This window comes from Berghia stephanieae, chromosome 9 (genome assembly GCF_034508935.2).
Source record: "Berghia stephanieae isolate SIO BIC M18660-M18661 chromosome 9, UCSD_Bste_1.3, whole genome shotgun sequence".
In the NCBI taxonomy this organism is placed as follows: domain Eukaryota; kingdom Metazoa; phylum Mollusca; class Gastropoda; order Nudibranchia; family Aeolidiidae; genus Berghia; species Berghia stephanieae.
In genome coordinates, this window is record NC_088368.1 from 30310023 (window position 1) to 30330022 (window position 20000).

The window sequence follows — 20000 nt, forward strand, 5'->3', positions numbered from 1 at the left end:
TTTTTTGTTAAGATGATGGTCATTTCAATTATATTTGAAGAACGAGTTTTCTGATCAAAATTTTTGAAAGTATTTTTTCAGAGAAACTTTTCGAATTTTGAAAAAAAAAAAAGTCTTTTTTCCCATTTTGGCCATTTTTTTTCTTTATATAGATAGGATGCCATCCGGAAGTATAACGGACCGACAATCAAAGCTATGTGTAACCACGAACTTTTATAGTCTGGTCATACAGTTTAGTGAGAATTACTCATAAACGTGAATGGCAAAAAATAAACAATAACAAAGACTCGAGTGACGTCAACTTCATTCTATCTATACACGATTAAGATGACTCCCAACTTCTCGGCTTGTTTTTTGAACCTGTTTACTTTTAGTGAAATGTCCAGTTTAAGATTTTTAGACAAATTCTGTGCATGAGTGTGTGTGTGTGTGTGTGGGGGGGGGGGTATTGATGTTTGGATTAAAAACTTTTTTGGCCAAAATGGGAAAAGGGCGTTTTGTAAGCGTATAATATATCCATAATGCTATCTAATAACAAAAGAAATTAAAGTGGATGGGTAGGAAGGAGGTGGAAGGATAGATTGATGTGAGATGGCGTTGTATATTGATATATTGATATACGTATTAATTCACTGCGACAATGATACTCTTGTTCCTTGGTTTTCTCAAGTTTCTTGGCTCCTTGCCCTGTCGCATAATACTATCATTATATCATTGTATTTCTTTGTTTTGACTTTCATCTTTCTCTTTTTCTATTCATTTCTCACATCTCCTATTTCTTTCTGTCCTTCTTCCTCCGCCTCCTCCTCCTCCCCTTCTTCTTCTTCTTCTTCTTCTTCTTCTTCTTCCTCTTCCTTCTTCTCCATCTTCTCCTTCTTCTTTGCTCTAATCTATATCTTCCCCCCCCCCCCCCCTCCCCTCTCTCTTTCTCTCTCTCTCTGTCTGTCTGTCTGTCTGGGTGTGCTTCTCACACACATACACAGTTACTCATTCCCATTCCTTGTCTTCTTCTTCTTCTCCTCCTCCTCCTCCACCTCCTCATCCTCCCCCATTTCCTTCTTCATCTTCTTCTCCATCTCCTTCTTCTCCCCTGTACCATCTCTCTCCACGTCGTATTCCTGTTTTAATATCAATTTTTCTGTCTGTCTGATTTTCTCTCTCTCTCTCTCTCTCTCTCTCTCTCTCTCTCTCTCTATCTATCTATCTCTCTCTCTATCTATCTCTCTCTCACTCACTTTATCTCCCTCTTTTTATTTCCCCGACCTCTCCCCCTTAAATGTGTGACATTAACATCTGTGTTTCTTGTTTTTTCTCGATATTTCTTGGCATTCTCGTTTGATAAAGATAATATTTTGATAGTAATGTTTTTAAGTATGGCGCTATTAATATGACATTAACGTGTCCCAAAGATCTTTATAGTTTCAATCTTCACCCTCCCACTTCAAAAACGTGTTTATTGATAATGATATGCTATATCACTCTGACATCAAAACCCTTGTGTCTGGGTTTTGTCATGTTTCTTGTCCCCTTGGTACGTCCTAGATTATATTACTGTATTACTGTAGATTATATTACCATACTATGCGGCTATATGGTCTTGTAGTATGACACTCGATTTCGGATCGGAAGGTCCTGGGTTCGAGCCTCGCTCAGCGCATTGTTGAGTATTTGGAAAAGGCTCTTTACTCATATTCTCAGACCGCACTCAGGTGTAAAATGAGCACATGGTCGTTAACAGCGTGTCTCTGTCAGAAAACAATTTGTAATATCCCCAAACAGGCGTCATGTCTCGTTCTACATGTTATGTTTTGCTGTTGGTCGGGACACTTTGTAAAGCGCTTTGAGCACGTTTAGTGGATATTGCTCTATATAACAGTTCAAGTTTTTTTTTGATGTAACAAAATTGAATGTGTGTGTTTTGGATTTCATTTTACTCTGATTTCTCTCTCTCTCTCTCTCTCTCTCTCTCTCTCTCTCTCTCTCTCTCTCTCTCTCCCTCTCTTTCTCTCTCTCTCTCTCTGTGTGTGTGTGTATGTGTATGTGTGTGTTTCTATTTCTTCCTCTCCGCTTCAATGATATCGTTTATGGATATAGTATACCTTTATGACAATAATACCCTTGTTTCTTGTTTTTGTACCCATTTCTTGGCACCTTGCCCTGTCTTTAATGTATATATATATATATATATATATATATATATATATATATATATATATTAGTCGATAGGTAAAGATAACATTTTGGTTATATCACTAAATTTAGTGGGGTCGATGGGATTGGGGGGGGGGGGGGTATGCAATCTCTGCTCAAATTGTGACCAGAGAACATCCAAAGTCCTCTTTTGTGACCCTTTACTTCAATCTGGTATCGTGTATGAACCAACCAGATGAACAAAAATAAGTGTAAAATTGAACTGATGAAAATTTGCAGATTCAGTTTTCTTTGAAGAAAGAAAAACAAAAAAAAAAAAAAAAAAAAACACCAAAAAACCCCCAAAAAACAAAATCAAAACATAACCAAAACAAAAAAAAAAGAAAAAAAAAAGAAAAAAAAACAAGAAAGAAAAAACAAAACAAAAACAAACAAACACAAAAAACTCACTTTACTCAATGGGTTGCTGATTGAAGTGGTGGATAGCGACGACTGCATATTGTCCCTCTCACGTCCAGGCGGAGTTGTTGTAACAGTAAGATCGCGTGGTTCGAGCCCTCCCAACGACGAGAATTGTTTATTCTCTATAATTTGTCCTCTGGCACTTTTCTACTCATTACTGACCTCATCTGTCTTCACCCACTTCAGTCCGACATGAAACCGACTTGACGCCGGTGGTCAGGTTTTCCCAATGAGATTCCTCCCTTTGATTAATTTCTTCTTATTTACTCATTCACACATTCTGTCCTTTTCTCAAATTATAATACAATTAAAGAATTCCCACCCCGACAACTTGATAAATTCTGATAGTTATGAAAAATTTACTTGTCAATTATAAAAAAAAAACAACAAGAATCTGTCACAGAAGGGCATACTAATTATTGTCATATAGTGCTATAACCTAATGCCATCTATGCGGCTAGGGACACCTTGTAAAGCGCTTTGAGCCATTTAGTGGATATTGCGCTATATAAAGCTCAATCTTTCAAATTTTATTTAACCTAACGCCATCTCACATCGCAAATCACATCCCATCGTGTTTACTTGAAAAAAGACCAAAGGCCGAAACGTCGTTTGTTTTGTGTTGCTCCCTTATTTATTTATGAGTCACATTTTACTCCCTTTATCTTTCTCTCCACATCACACAAATGCTGCGTCTATTATCTTCAGTATTGAAGCTGCAACAGTATGGATTGGATTTGGATTGGATTGGGAATATTAGTAGACATTTGTACTGTGTCAAATCAACCCGATTAACGAAAAAAAAGAAGAAAAAAGAGTGAAATAAAGACCTGACCGCGGTGACATGAATAAATTATCATCGAATCAATCAACGATTGATTTGATTGGTGGAGCAGTAATGGGTGTGTTATCTCCCCTTACAATCAAATTAATCATAACTGGGGTTGGGTCGTTTGGTTATTATTTAGGCTAATTATTATCACCGTCACTGCGTTATGATAATAATAATAACATGTTTCATTGACTAAACCCCTTTTTTTTTTTGCATTATGGCTGTAAAACGATTATGGTTTATTTATTTCTTAATAATAATAATAATAATAATAATAATAATAATAATAATAATAATAATAATAATAATAATAATAATAATAATAATAATAATAATAATAATAATAATAATAACAATAACGTAATATAGAATACCTTCTCGCTCATCTTGTGGAAGTAAATGTGGTGGCGCTTGAATGCATTTGTCTGGATGCAGGAGAGAGATAGATAGATAGATAGATAGATAGATAGATAGAGAGAGAGAGAGAGAGAGAGAGAGAGAAGGAGAGGGAGAGAGAAGAGAGAGAGAGAGAGAAGAGAGAGAGAGAGAAGAGAGGAGAGAGAGAGAGAGAGAAGGAGAGGGAGAGAGAGAGAAGAGAGAGAGAGAGAGAGAGAGAGAGAGAGAGAGAGAGAGAGAGAGAGAGAGAGAGAGAGAGAGAGAGATCTAAACCCAAAATGATTTTTATCATCAATTTAGTTTTAATGAACAATATTTTGTATTGGTTAGAGAGTATTTCCAATACTACATGCTGTTTTAAAAAACACAGTAGGCCTATATATGCAAAGTTAACCCAACTGGTTAACCTAAGGTATACCAAGTAAAACATAATAATATTTGAATAGTTTGAACAGCTGGGTGACAAAGAAAGAGAAGAGTGATATCAGTTTTCTGAGGTTATCTGATCAGAGAAATGAATGGCGTACCATGATCACCGATGTCTGGCACAGACTTGGTACTTGAAGAAAAAGAAAAAGAAGAAGAAGAAGAAGAAGAAGAAGAAGAAGAAGAAGAAGAAGAAGAAGAAGAAGAAGAAGAAGAACCCAAATAGCACATACTGTGTTCTTTAAAAAAACGGCAGAATACAACACTGAGACCACAACAATTAGCGTTATCTGACTAAATTAAATACGTGAGATGTTATATAGAGCAATATCCACTAAACGTCCTCAAGCGCTTTACAAAAAGTCCCTAACCAACAGCATTTAGAACGAGACATGACGCCTGTTAGGCGATATCACATTTTATTTTTCGACAGAGACAACTCGGTTAACGGCCGGATACTCATTTTACACCTGAGTACAGTGAGAGATTGTGAGTAAAGAGCCTTTTTTTCCAATGACTCAACTATGCGCCGAGAGAGGCTCGAACCCAGGATCTTCCCAAAAGCGAGTGTCATACCACTAGACCACATAGCCGCACTAGTTATAATAGTAATAAGTACTCTTCGATTTATAGTTATCCATCTGAAATTTAACGAATCCCTTCCTATTTTCTATTAACTTTTCGAACAGTGACCCTCATCTTGGCAAAACCTCTCAAACCTGGGACTTCGCGAAGTCCCAGGTTTGAGAGTTTTTGCTAAGATGAGGGTCATTTAAATCGATCGATATTCCAAGGACGACTTTTCTGGCCTACTTTTAAAAATAAATATAGGGTTTTCCAGGGGACGGCAGAATAGTTATCCGTGTTTTATATTTCAATTGGATTCAATAGTCTGATGTCACGTCGCCCAGCAAAGGCGGTCATAGAGGTTCTAAACAAAGAAAATCGTTACTTTTTATTCTTCATGCTGGCTAGAACTTTTTCACATGTCGTATGATCAGAATGTGTGAAAGTCAAAACATGATCAGATTTATAATTTTTTTTCCCCTCTGGATACGCTTTTATGCTCGTTGGAGAATTATTTCATAAGGGCGTCCGCCATTGTTCCGATAGTTTAGAGCCACTTACTAAGTTACCATGCGTCATTACGAGGGAAGTGACTTAGCGACTGTTGAAGCGTATTTGAATTTACGTGTGTTTATTTGCTGTGAGCGCCTAGATACTTATTTTAAGCCCATTAAAAAAAAAAAAAAAAATAAAAAAAAAAAAAAAAAAAAAAAAAAAAAAAAAAAAAAAACCACACTCGCTTTACGTGTCCATTCAGCAGAATACGTGAGCCATCCAGCCGTTGTATCGTTACAGTTAATAGCCGAAATAGTTAAATGTCACAAACACTGACATCATCGTCATTATCATTATCTGTTACTTTTGACATTTAATTTAAGTAGAGGTGGTTAGGTGTCGTGTTGTTATTTAATGTGACCCACCGTATCAATATGGTATTATGTGATTGAGTGAACGATGATGGTGATGATGATGATGATGGTGATGATGATGAAGATGATGAATTTGATGATGATGATGTGCGCTATGTGGTTTTCTTGTGGTATGACACTCACCTTCAGACCAGAAGGTCCAGTATTCAAGTCCCGCTCTGAGAGGCGCATAGTTGAGTCCTTGTACGCACATTTTCTCATCGTACTCAGGGGTAAAATGAGTACCTAGCCGTTAATAGCTTTGTCTCAGTCGAGAAAAAAAAATGTTATATTAATTACAAAACAGGTGTCATGCCTCGTCCTACATGTTAAATCGTGCTGTTGGTTAGGGGCCGACGGTGGTATTATGTGATTGAGTGAACTGGATGATGGTGATGATGATGATGTGCGGCTACGTGGTCTTCTGGTATGACACTCGCTTTCGGATCCGAAGATCCTGTTTTCGAGCCTCGCTCGGCGCATAGTTGAGTCCTTGGAGAAGGCTCTTTACTCACATTCTCTCACCGTACTCAGGTGTAAAATGAGTACCTGGCCGTTAACAGCGTTGTCTCTGTCCGAAAAAAAATAATATCGCCTAACAGGCGTCATGTCTCGTCCTAAATGTTAAATATTGCTGTTGACCAGGGACCCAATGTAAAGCGCTTTGAGCACATTTAGTGGATATAAAGCTCAAATCTCAATTTATTATATTTTTCTGAGACAAATTATAGGCGTAGTATCAAAGCTTATGTTTTCAGTTTTTACATGCTAAGGGTAGTTGTATAAAACTATCTATGTACATGCTCAATATTAATAACTTTTTTTCCAATTTTAAAAAGTAGCAAAACTCTCTAGGATTGAATGAGTTAAAACGAGCCCATAATTGCGTTCGGCTATCAGACCTGAAAATATGTCACTTGGCTTGGAACCCTTTGTAAAGACCTTTAGGCCCGTTTAGTGGATATCGCTCTACATAAATACTCTTGATTGTTTTTATAGGGAAAACATTTGTAATATCAAAACAATAGGATTCAATAGACGTAACGTCACTTCCTTCCTAATGACGCATGGTAACTTAGCAACAATGGCTCTAAACTATCGGAACAATGGCGGACGCCCGTATGAAATATTTCTCCGGCGAGCATAAAAGCGTATCCAGAGGGAAAAAAACATAAATTTGATCATGTTTTGACTTTTACACATTCTGGTCACAAGACATGAAAATTTCTAGCCAGCTTGAAGAATAAAAAGTCATGATTTTCTTTGTTTAGAACCAAGATGGCCGCCGTTGCCGGGCGGCGTGACATCAGACTACTGAATCCAATTAGATAGGAATATAAAAAAAGTTGAGCTTTTATATAGCTTGAGCTTTTATATACCCATTAAACGTGCTCAAAGCGCTTTACAAAGGGTCCCTGACGAACAGCAACATGTAACATTTAGAGCGAGACATGACGCCGATAATACAAGCTGCTAATGGCCAGGTACTCATTTTACACCTGGATTTTACACCTGCGAGAATGTGAGTATAAAGCCTTTTCCAAACACTCAAATAAGAGCCGAGCGATGGTCGAACCCAGGATCCTCCGATCAGAAAGCGAGTGTCATGCCACTAGACCACATAGGCGCATTGTTATTATAATAATATGAGCTTTTTCAAATTTCAAAGTTAAGAAACAAGAACCAATCACCTCAAAGAAGCTTTTTGTATTAAACTCAACATTAATAAGGTCAGCATAACATTGCATTTCAAACATGTGCGGCTATGTGGTCTTGTGGTATGACACTCGCTTTTGGATCGGAAGGTCCTGAGTTCGAGCCTCGCTTGGCGCATAGTTGAATCCTTGGAAAAGGCTCTTTACTCACGTTCTCTCACCGTACTCAGGTGTAAAATGAGTACCTGGCCGTCAACAAGGTTGTCTCTGTCGAAAAAACAATTTGAAATATCGCCTAATAGACACCATGTCTCGTTCTACATGTTACGTGTTGTTGTTGGTCAGGGGCCCTTTGTAAAGCGCTTTGAGCATGTTTAGTGGATATAGCTCTATATATAAAAAAAGATTTTAAAAAAGAAGCTCAAACATCAAGTTCACCGCACACAATATCTAGGGGGCAGGGAGGTGCTTGCCATGTCTTCTATCCCCCAGTATCTGTTTTCCAATTGCTTTCTGTCTTTGTCTTGGAATGAGATTACTTGGTTTTGTCCTGACCCTGGTTGGATACCCTGGCTGGGAGGGAAACAGTCAAATGTATAGAAATTCAAATTTTGTAATGATCTAAAAAAATTATTATTATTATTATTATTATTATTATTATTATTATTATTATTATTATTATTATTATTATTATTATTATTATTATTATTATTATTATTATTATTATTATTATTATTATTGCTATTATTATCATCATCATTATTAATGCTGTCATCATCATCATCATCATCATCATCATCATCATCATCATCATTATTTATTTAAAAAAAATATTTCTGTTCGAACATGTATCCGAAAAAGGCTATAAAGAAAATAACGAAGTGTAAGGATTTATATATTTATAATATGATTATCATGGTCATTTTAATTGAGCAAAATTTGAAGTAAAATATTTTGGTTTGTTTGTTTGTTTATTTGCTATAAAAGTAAAAAGTGATGCGTTTTTATTTTCCGAAAACGACAAAATCCCTTTATCAGAAAATAAGACCTACTTTATTCATTACAATGCGCCCGTCTGTATCTTTCTGTCACCCGAGTATAGATAGAACGAAGATGGCGTCTCTCAGGTCTTTGTTATTGTTTTTTGCCATCCACGTTTATGAGTAATTCTCCCTAAACTGTATTAACCAGACTTTTAAAGTTGATGGTTACACATTGTTTTGTGTGTTGGTCCGTTATACTTCCGGGTGGCAATGTTATGAGCTTCTTAGCCAAGCACATACTATCTATAGATAGTGTGCAGATGACGTCACTCAGGCCTTTGTTATTGTTTTTGCCATCCGCGTTTATGAGTAATTCTCCCTAAACTGTATTAACCAGACTATAAAAGTTGATGGTTACACATTGTTTTGTGTGTTGGTCCGTTATACTTCCGGGTGGCAATGTTGTGAGCTTCTTAGCCAAGCGCATACTATCTATAGTGAAATACTTGATTGTTGGCGGTACGATTTTCAATCTTTTTCAGGTATTCAAGCAATAGAATCGAAAATGAAGAATTTCTCTAAATACCTTGACATACTTAGATATATACCGACATATTATTATGCTGATTGATAAGGCTATAAGACAACACACGACTCAGAAAGTGGAGACACCTGTTGCCGTGTCAGCGTGCTTAGTGCGTACCCTTCCGCCGAAATGCACGCACAGACTACTACACATGGGACGACTGATATTATGCATTTCACATTCATTACACATTACATACACATGGTGTTCGATGATAACTTTTAAAAATCAGGATTACGTTAGGATGCACGAATTCCTTGAGTCACTTTTATTTTGTTTGATGTGTAAGTGAGTACATCTTGTGCCGGTTTAGTGATGATAGATATTTCTATGTGTCACCGGGATGATGATAATGTGCTATTTGGGCTAGAATGTTATTCATGCTCACCAAATGCTGCTAAAGTGTTTATTTAAAACAGAACCCAAAACTCCGAATCCTAATATAACTTACCAACACAAGACTATGTGTAACCTTAAACCTTTATGGATGGAACGAAGTTGACGTCGTTCATGTCTTTGTTAATGTTTTTTTTTAACCATCCATCTTTATGAGTAATTTTCACTAAACTACTAACCAGACATACAATAAACCTTCAAGATTGCACATAGTTTTGTGTGTTGGTCCGTTATATTTCCGGATGGCAATGTTGTGAGTTTCTTAGCCAACCGCACAGCATCTATAATCTGATTCAACACAATTTAGTGAGAAATAACAATAACAAAGAGCTTAGAGTCACGTCAATTTCGTTCACTCTATGCTACCCACCAAAACAACCGTGTCGGACCTAACCTTTAACAATTATATATTTGAAAAAAAAAAGATATGTTTGAAACAACTGATAACCTCTCTAAAAAGCGCTGATTAACGTACATTTCATTCATTCTATACAGTAAATTGAACAGTTATATTTTATAAACAATTCGAACTACAGAATGACTCCCGCATAATATTGCGATCTTTAATACCTGCCTGTCACCTGAAACAATCAGCCACAATAAAACCTGAGCATCCCTCATCATCATCATTGTCTTTTTCACCCTGGGTCAGGATATAGATAGAATGAAGATGATGTCACTCAGGTCTTTGTTATTGTTTTTTGCCATCCGCGTTTATGAGTAATTATCACTAAACTGTATTAACCAGACTATATACGTTAAAGGTTACACATAGATTTGTGTATTGGTCCGTTATACTTCCGGATGGCAATATTATGAGCTTCATAGCCAAGCGCATACTATCTATAGATAGTATGCAGATGACGTCACTCAGGCCTTTGTTATTGTTTTTGCCATCCGCGTTTGTGAGTTGTTCTTACTAAACTGTATTAACCAGACTATAAAAGTTCATGGTTACAAAGAGTTTGTGTGTTGGTCCGTTATACTTCCGGATGGCAATGTTGTGAACTCCTTGGCCAAGCGCATTCTATCTATAGATAGTTCGAAATTGACGTCACTCAGGTCTTTGTTATTCTTTTTTGCCATCCGCGTTTATGAGTAATTCTCACTAAACTGTATTTACCAGACTATAAATGTTCAATCAAGGTTACACATAGTTTTGTGTATTGGTCCGTTATACTTCCGGATGGCAATGTTGTGAACTCCTTAGCCAAGCGCATACTATCTACAGGCCACAGACAGTTACCATCCCTATGCGCTATGTGGTCTTGTGGTAAGACACTCGCTTTCGAATCGGAAGGTCTTGGGTTCGAGCCTCGCTAGGCACATAGTTGAGTCCTTGGAAAAGGCTCATTACTCACATTCTCTCACCGTACTCAGGTGTAAAATGAGTACCTGGACGTTAACAGCGTTGTCTCCGTCCCAAAAAATAACTGTAATATCGCCTAACAGGCTTCATGTCACGTCCTACATGTTAAGTGTTGCTATTGGTCAGGGACCCATTGAAAAGCGCTTTGAGCACGTTTAGTGGATATTGCGCAATATAAAAGCTCAATTTTTTCAATAATTAAAAAAAACCTCTCCATCTTGAGCTAACTTAAAAAAAAATCTCATTCCATGTCTTATCACTTCTCTGTATTTCAGCTTCTTTAACTCTTCTCAATGTTTCCCTTGGCCTCCCTCTTGATCTTCTGCCCTGAGGTTTCCAGTCCAACAATGCTTTCTTTGTTATAGTGGAGTAAGCATTACTCGCGTACCTTGAATGTTTTCTTTTTTTTTTATTCTTTCTTAAAAGCTGTGATATACAAGACATTGAACAGTTCTTCTTCTTCTTCTTCTTCTTCTTCTTCTTCTTCTTCTTCTTCTTCTTCTTCTTCTCCTCCTCCTCCTCCTCCTCCTCCTCCTCCTCCTCCTTCTTCTTCTTCTTCTTCTTCTTCTTCTTCTTCTTCTTCTTCTTCTTCTTCTTCTTCTTCTTCTTCTTCTTCTTCTTCTTCTTCTTCTTCTTCTTCTTCTTTCAGCTTATCCCGCATTTTGTAGGGTTGCCATCATGAAAACCACATCTCCATGCATGTTCAGAGCATCAGCTTCCTCCAAACCCAGTTCTTTCATATCGTCCTTTGAACAGTTCTAAACAAATCGATCTGCATAATGATAATGACTCGCGCACATTGCGATCTAAAATACTTGCCTGTCATCCACAACAATCAGCCCCACAAAAGCATCACTCCCATACCTTGATTGGTTCATTAAAATTAAAAAAAAAAAAATCATCTAGTGTTGTGACCAATTTACCAACTATCCAAGGCCTCTAGTTGTATTTAAAGACGAGTTGTCCCGCGAGAGAAAGTGATTTACTCACTTATTTTCTTTGAAAAGGTTTGTGGTAAGACAGTGAACAATGACATTTGGATCTAAAGTCACGGGTTCAGTTCACTATGAAGCACAAAATGATTTTTGCATGTGCCATCAAAGCTTTAAAGTAGCTATTAACAGTTTTCGTGCGGCTATGCGGTTTAGTGGTATGACACTCGCTTTCGAATCGGAAGGTCCTAGTTTCGAGTCTCGCTCAGCGCATAGTTGAGTCCTTGAAAAAAAACTCTTTAATCACATTCTCTCACGGTACTCAGGTGTAAAATGAGTACCTGGCCGTAAACAGCGTTGTCTCTGTCCGAAAAAAAAATTGTAATATCGCCTAACAGGCGTCATGTCTGGTTATACAGTTATGTGTTGCGGTTGACTTTGAGCACGTTTAGTGGATATTGCGCTATATAAAAATTCACGTTTCTAATAAAATTCCCAAAATGATTTAATCACAGACAGATATAAAACGGAGACACTCTATTCTAAATAAACCAAAAATTACTTTAGAAAGGATATCATAATATAACTTAAGATTAGAAAAACCACGGTTGTCGAGGCGCTGGCTTCTGGCGACTGCAGAAGTGTTTCGGCTGTGCTCTGTGTTTTCACAAGTTTTACTGGATATTTTTACTATTCTTATTTATAAAAGTGACACTATATTTTTACAAATGTCTGTGATTAATTCCTTGTTCGTAGTTATCATCTTTTTACTTTAGAAGCAAATGTCTTTAGCCAGTATTTTAAGAAATGATTTGTCTCAAAAATTTCCTATTTGGATGAACAAAGTACATTAAAAAAAGTCATGCCAACTAGCCGTAATTGTGGACTTTTTTAATTATGGACTTTTCAGCACAAACAAATTAAAAATGCATGACATTGAGCGGTGCAAGTCAAAATTGTCAGAACAGTGTGGTTAGTGCCAACTAATAGGGTAGAGAAGTCGTGACGTCACACCTACTCTTCCAGTCCAATTTCCTTGGAAGTGTGTATGTAACCATTCCTTCGGAGGACGAATAATGAATCGGTTACACATTTTAATATATGGTGGCATAACACCTTCTACTCTTCCAGTCCAAATTCCTTGGAAGTGTGTATCTAACCATTCCTTCGGAGGACGAATATTGAATAGTTTACATATTGGATCAAAAGGTGGTATGACTATTTTAGTAGCGGGATATATAGGCAGATTCTTTTGATTACGGGTAGTAAAAAGCGAGGGTCGATTATCTTTTTGACGACCAGCATAATATATTTTGACTAGAAAATAAATGCCATCACCCTGAAATCAGAAGATCATAAAATTACACAAAGTATGTATTGAGTCCTCTGGAAAAGTGGTTTTACACTTCCAATGAGATAGGAACCAGTTGTTTTTTTTGTTTTTGTTTTTGTTTTTATTTTATTTTTTGACACACTTTTGTTCCGTATTGAAAGTCCACCGGATTCGGTTGTACTGAAGGTAGTTATGGTAAAAGCAGGAGTGTGTGGACCATACCAGTCACATCCCCCCTCCCCCCCCCCCCTCTTTTCTGTTTTTGGCGGCAGTGATTCTTTTATTATGTATTTTTAGTTCCAAAAAATCAAACTATATTATTTGCTTTGAGTGGGGCCCTTTGTCCTCTTTTTGCGGACAGGGAGATCATTTATTGTGTTTTCTATTCCTCTTTTCTGTTTTCCAACTTTCTTTCTGTCTTTGTCTTGAAATGAGACAGGGTTGCCAATTTGGCAGATTTTCTGCCAAATGTCCTTTTTTTGGCAGAATTTGAAGTCTTCTTGCAGAAAAAAAAACGGTTTGGCAGTTTGGCAGATATTTGGCAGATTTTATTTGCCACGTTTTCCATGGCAATTTTTATGTATTAGTGCTTTTTTATACTTGGGAAATGAAAAAAAAATTTATGACATCGGCCTTGAGAATTTTTTGTTTAACAAAACTGATGAGTTTTCAAAGGGGGTACTATAAATAATACGGTTTGGCAGATTTTTGTGGTATTTGGCAGATTTTTAAAATCAAGTTGGCAGATGCCTGAAATTAATCTGGCAACCCTGAAATGAGTTCAGTTGGTTTTTGTCCTGGTTCTGGCCAAGGAGAATGGAACCAGTATATTTTGACATCACATTTTCGTTCCCTATTGGCCTGTCGCGACCTCGTTTAGAATCGTCAGTTGCTGAATGGGTGACAAAGATTGAAAACGTATAAAATAAGGATTCACGCCAAGTAAATGCCCATGACCTTTTTTTCATTCTTCATTAAACACTTGTATTAGTTATTTTTTTTTTTTTAAAGATAAACAAAAATTCGAGGATCACTCAAATGTATTTGTGGGATCAAAAATCTGAAATGAAAAAGTGTATGAAACAATGCCAGACAAAGCAAGACAGAAAAATACAAGAGAAGAAAAAAACATCCTAAAAGGTACGCTGTTTTGGGAGGATAATAAGCAGATGTTATTGCCATTTTTACGCCATAGAAGCCGGGATAAATATTATTGGTTCCTTGAGTCTTGTGGCTTGTGTCTTGTATCTCTTAACAACCCCAAAAGTTGAGGATCTGCAGGGACGTGGATAATTCACCCCTTTTTTCAGTTTATTCTCGTTGTAAGACGAGAATTTGTGAGTCCTGATATTGGAAACCTGGTGAATGCCACTCGTGAACTTGTAGGCGTATTGCGATTAAATAAATGCTATAAATTTTCACTTTTGTTTTTTCACTACTTCTACTACTACTACTACTACTACTACTACTACTACTACTACTACTACTACTACTACTACTACTACTACTACTACTACTACTGCTACTACTACTACTACTACTACTACTACTACTACTACTACTACTACTACTACCACCACTACTACTACTACTACTACTACTACTACTACTACTACTACTACTACTACTACTACTACTACTACTACTACTACTACTACTACTACAACTACTACTACTAGTAGTAGTAGTAGTAGTAGTAGTAGTAGTAGTAGTAGTAGTAGTAGTAGTTGTAGTAGTAGTAGTAGTAGTAGTAGTAGTAGTAGTAGTAGTAGTAGTGGTAGTAGTAGTAGTAGCGTATGGCTACACCGCCAAATTCATTTCGTCAACCCAGCTTCGAAAGTCTTACTCCGCGAAAGTCTTCCTCCGACTGTTTCATAGCCACCTTTAAGTTTAGTTACTGGACTGTGGAGGACGATGTGATCGCTGGTCTCTGGAGCTGCCTGACATTTCCGACAGGCATCAGTGTTGCCAAGTTTCCATCTGCACATATTTGATGCAGTTCTGTCATGTCCTGTTAGGAGGCGATTTAAGGAAACCCAGTATTTCCTGGCGTTTGTTCACTGAAGACCATTGAGGTGCGAATGCCATTGAAATGGACTAATTCAAATCCTGTCATCTGTTGAACTCCTTCACGATAGACGACACGTTTTTTTTTTCATTTTCATGAATTGACAGTTGCAGACAGTTGATTTACAACGATGTTAATAACCCATTTGGTTGCAATACATTTACATTGCTTGTCATAATCTTGCTTTATCTTTATCTGCTATGCTTTCAGACGCTGATGAAACCAAAGAGGAGAACCTGGGTAAGCGGCGGAGACACCAACAAACGGAAATGAGGTCAGAGGGGGACTAAAATTATAAGTAGTAACAGGGAATACCCTTCAAGAAAACACTAAAGATGTCTGGCTGGGCAAGTCTCTCTGGCTATCTTTTCATCAAGCCCGGCGGAGGAGGTAAATGCTCCATTAATTTATCCACCCATAAATTCACCCTTCTCTCTACCCATCCATATACTCATTCATTCAACAACTAATTATCTACCGATCTACTTATTTACCAACCCACCTAACTCCTTACCTACCAACCCACCTATCCATCTATCAACCCATCCTTCGAGTCATTCTCCCTTCCCCCTCCCCATCCATCCTTCCTTCCTTCTTTCCTTCCATCTATCCATCCATCATCCATCCATTTATCCACCCATTCATCCATCAATCCATCTATCTACCTTCATTTAAAAAACAAAAATCATAGACTCATTATGCCTTTCTTCGCAATTATTTATCAAAATATCCCGTGTTTACAGGTTTGAACATTCTCAAGTCCAAAAAACGTCTTTGGTGCGTGCTCGAGGAGAGCCAAGGAAAGTTACTCTACTTCAAATCTGAGGAGGATGCTCGGAGTAAATCGCCCTTGGGATACATCGAGCTCTGCGGAGCCGCTATCACTTTGGATATTGATACACCAAACCAATTCGTAGTCATGTGAGTAATATCCCTTTGTGTCTTCATGAGCCATATAATATAGTTCTCTTCTCAATTATCTGAAATGTACCTTTTCCTAAACGCAGTTTTGCCAATACGTACATTCACACACACACACACACACACACATACACACACACACACAAACACACATGTACAGACATACAAGCAAATAGGATTCAATAGTCTGATGTCACGCCCGCCCAGCAACGAGCAGTTTGGTACTAAACAAAGAAAATCGGTACTTTTTATTCTTCATGCTGGCTAGAACATTTTCACATGTCATGTGATCATAATGTACAAAAGTCAAAACATGATCAGATTTATAATGTTTTTCTCCTCTGGATACACTTTTATGCTCGTGGGAGAAGTATGTCCTAAGGGCGTCCGCCATTGTTCCGATAGTTTAGAACCAGTTACTAAGTTACTATGCGTCATTACTAGGGAAGTGACGTCACGGCTGTTGAAGCCTATAATGTATACCGTATGACGTAAATGTCACATGATCAACTAAAGAGTATAATCTTATGAGGTAACCCATTGTAACATCAACACCGCTTTGACGTTTCGATTGGTTTTGTAATGCTGTGTAGTCTGCGCGTAACAAGAGATAATCTCACATTATATTTTAAAAAAACCATTCCCTTGTGATATTCACGTAGTACGATTTACGGTGCGTATTTCAATCTATATGTAATAAAAAAATAATAATTGAGCTTTTATATAGCGCAATATCCACTAAACGTGCTCAAAGTGCTTTACAAGGGGTCCCTGGTCAACAGCAACATTTAACATGTAGGACGGGACATGACGCCTGTCAGGCGATATTACAATTTTTCGGACAAAGACAACGCTGTTAACGGCCAGGTACTTATTTTACACCTGAGTGCGGTGAGAGAATGTGAGTAAAGAGCCGTTTCCAAGGACTCAACTACGCGCCGAGCGCGAGGCTCGAACCCAGGACCTTCCGATCCGAAAGCGAGTGTCATACCACTAGAGCACATAGCCGTAATAATAATATATTATTATGAAATGAGGGATCCATAATTACATGGAGTACTCATGCATAGATATGCATATCCTTTCGATCTGGGGGTAAACAAATCTATGAGATTCTGATCTAGCGATTGGGAAAAACTTTGAATTATAAATCAAATCATATTAAATACTAAGCTTGCTGGAAACTGCGGACAATACAAAAAAAATACTAAACAAAAATCAATAGAAACGGTTAAAAATCGAACATTTGTGACCCGTCGTCTCAAAACGGTATTAGGCCGGAACTAATCAGATGCTTAAAAGCCGAATTAAATGTTAAACTGGTCAAAAAATTTAATTGTTGGCATTAGCACCCTAAAATATGGTATCCATTCTCCTCAATAACTCATATAAACTCAACACAAATCTGATATTTCTGGCTGTAAATTCAATTTTCAACATCTTAACCATCCCGACTTAATACCGTTTTGAGACGAAGGGTCACATTTCATTACAAAGCTGTCACGCATGTTAATTAAAAAAAAGAATTTTAAGAACATTAAAAAATAAATTAATTCTCCATATTTAATGGGAGCGATCTATAGATAGAATGCGCTTGGCCAAGGAGTTCACAACATTGCCATCCGGAAGTATAACGGACCAACACACAAACTCTGTGTAACCATGAACTTTTATAGTCTGGTTAATACAGTTTAGTGAGAACAACTCACAAACGCGGATGGCAAAAACAATAACAAAGGCCTGAGTGACGTCATCTGCATACTATCTATATTCAGGTTTTCGTCCAACCAAGTTATCAATCACATGATTTGTTGCTGTCCAACGATTGGATATTTCTTTAAAAATATAAACACGCTGCTTTGTTTATGAAAGTTGTAAATATACCCATGTGTCAAACAGAACAAAATAAAATGACCAATCGTGATGTTAGATATTTCGAAAGCTGTGAGCACTTTTCACTATGTGGGTCACTTTTAGCACATTTTGCAATGTGACCAATGACCTCGAGCACATGGAAAGTTAATATAGATAGTTCGAAGATGACGTCACCCAGGTCTTTGTTATTGTTTTTTGCCATCCGCGTTTATGAGTAATGCTCACTGAACTGTATTAACCTGACTATAAACATTCATGGATACACACAGTTTTGTGTGTTGGTCCGTTATACTTCCGGATGGTAATGTTATGAGCTTCTTAGGCAAGCGCATACTATCTATAGATAGTATGCAGATGACGTCACTCTGGCCTTTGTTATTGTTTTTGCCATCCGCGTTTGTGAGTTGTTCTCACTAAACTGTATTAACCTGACTATAAAAGTTCATGGTTACACAGAGTTTGTGTGTTGGTCCGTTATACTTCCGGATGGCAATGTTGTGAACTCCTTGGCCTAGCGCATTCTATTATAGATAGTATGCAGATGACGTCACTCAGGCCTTTGTTATTGTTTTTGCCATCCGCGTTTGTGAGTTGTTCTCACTAAAATGTATTAACCTGACTATAAACGTTCATGGTTACACAGAGTTTGTGTGTTGGTCCTTTATACTTCCGGATGGCACTGTTGTGAACTCCTTGGCCAAGCGCATTCTATCCATAGATCGCTCCCATTGACCCGACAATCCGTCATTTCTGTCTTGCGCTGAAAAAAAAAACATTAAAAAATATTTGGCCCGAAAACGCTTAGGATTTCCTTGAAGCCCTTTGATATTTGAGAGGTTTTTTTTTGTTGACAAGGAGAGGTTCATTTGGCGGTCCCGTTAGTTCAATGGGTATGATCTATTTTAACTTTCCATGTGCTCGAGGTCATTGGTCACATTGCAAAATGTGCTCAAAGTGACCCACATAGTGAAAAGGGTTCACAGATTTTGAATTATCTAACATTACGATTGGTCATTGTGTTCAGCTTGACACATGGGTACGTTTACAACTTTCATAAACAAAGCAGCGTGTTTACATTTGTTCAGAAATGTCCAATCGTTGAACAGCAACAAATCACGTGATTGATGACTCGATTGGAAGAAAACATGAATATAGATCGCTCCCATTGGTAGAGCGTTCGCTTCACAAGCAAAGGGACGCGGGTTTTCGTCCAACCGGTCCATGGATCACGTGATTTTTTATTGTCCAATGATTGGACATTCTTAAATGTAAACACGCTGCTTTCTTTAGGGAAGTTGTCAATATACCCATGATTTAAGATGACCATGATATTCCGTGAACATTTTTCACCATGAAGATCACCTATGAGCAGACATATTGCAATGTTACCAATGACTCGAGCAGATGGAGAGGTGATATAGATAGTATGCGCTTGGCCAAGGAGTTCACAACATTGCCATCCGGAAGTATAAACGGACCAACACACAAACTCTGTGTAACCATGAACTTTTATAGTCTTGTTAATACAGTTTAGTGAGAACAACTCACAAACGCGGATGGCAAAAACAATAACAAAGGCCTGAGTGACGTCATCTGCATACTATCTATAGATAGTATGCGCTTGGCTAAGAATCTCACAACATTGCCATCCGGAAGTATAACGGACCAACACACAAGACTATGTGTAACCTTAAAAGTTTATAGTCTGGTTAATACAGTTTGGTGAGAATTACTTATAGATAGAATGCGCTTGGCCAAGGAGTTCACAACATTGCCATCCGGAAGTATAACGGACCAACACACAAACTCTGTGTAACCATGAACTTTTATAGTCTGGTTAATACAGTTTAGTGAGAACAACTCACAAACGCGGATGGCAAAAACAATAACAAAGGCCTGAGTGACGTCATCTGCATACTATCTATAAACGCGGGTGGCAAAAACAATAACAAAGACCTGAGTGACGTAAATTTCGTTCTATCTATAGATAGTTCGAAGATGACGTCACTCAGGTCTTTGTTATTGTTTTTTTGCCATCCGCGTTTATGAGTAATGCTCACTGAACTGCATTAACCTGACTATAAACGTTCACGGATACACATAGTTTTGTGTGTTGGTCCGTTATAGATAGAATGCGCTT

The 20000-nt window shown here is 37.6% G+C and overlaps 1 protein-coding gene across 1 annotated transcript in view; it reads left to right on the plus strand.

Annotated features, from left to right (window-relative positions):
• Positions 1 to 20000, plus strand: part of LOC144979187 (uncharacterized) — a 179406-nt gene that overhangs the window by 10696 nt on the left and 148710 nt on the right. The window contains exons 3-4 of the mRNA XM_078925797.1: positions 15275 to 15454; positions 15808 to 15985. Of these exons, the coding sequence (XP_078781923.1) occupies positions 15400 to 15454; positions 15808 to 15985 (233 nt within the window). The 5' untranslated portion in view covers positions 15275 to 15399. The remainder of the gene's footprint in view (positions 1 to 15274; positions 15455 to 15807; positions 15986 to 20000) is intronic.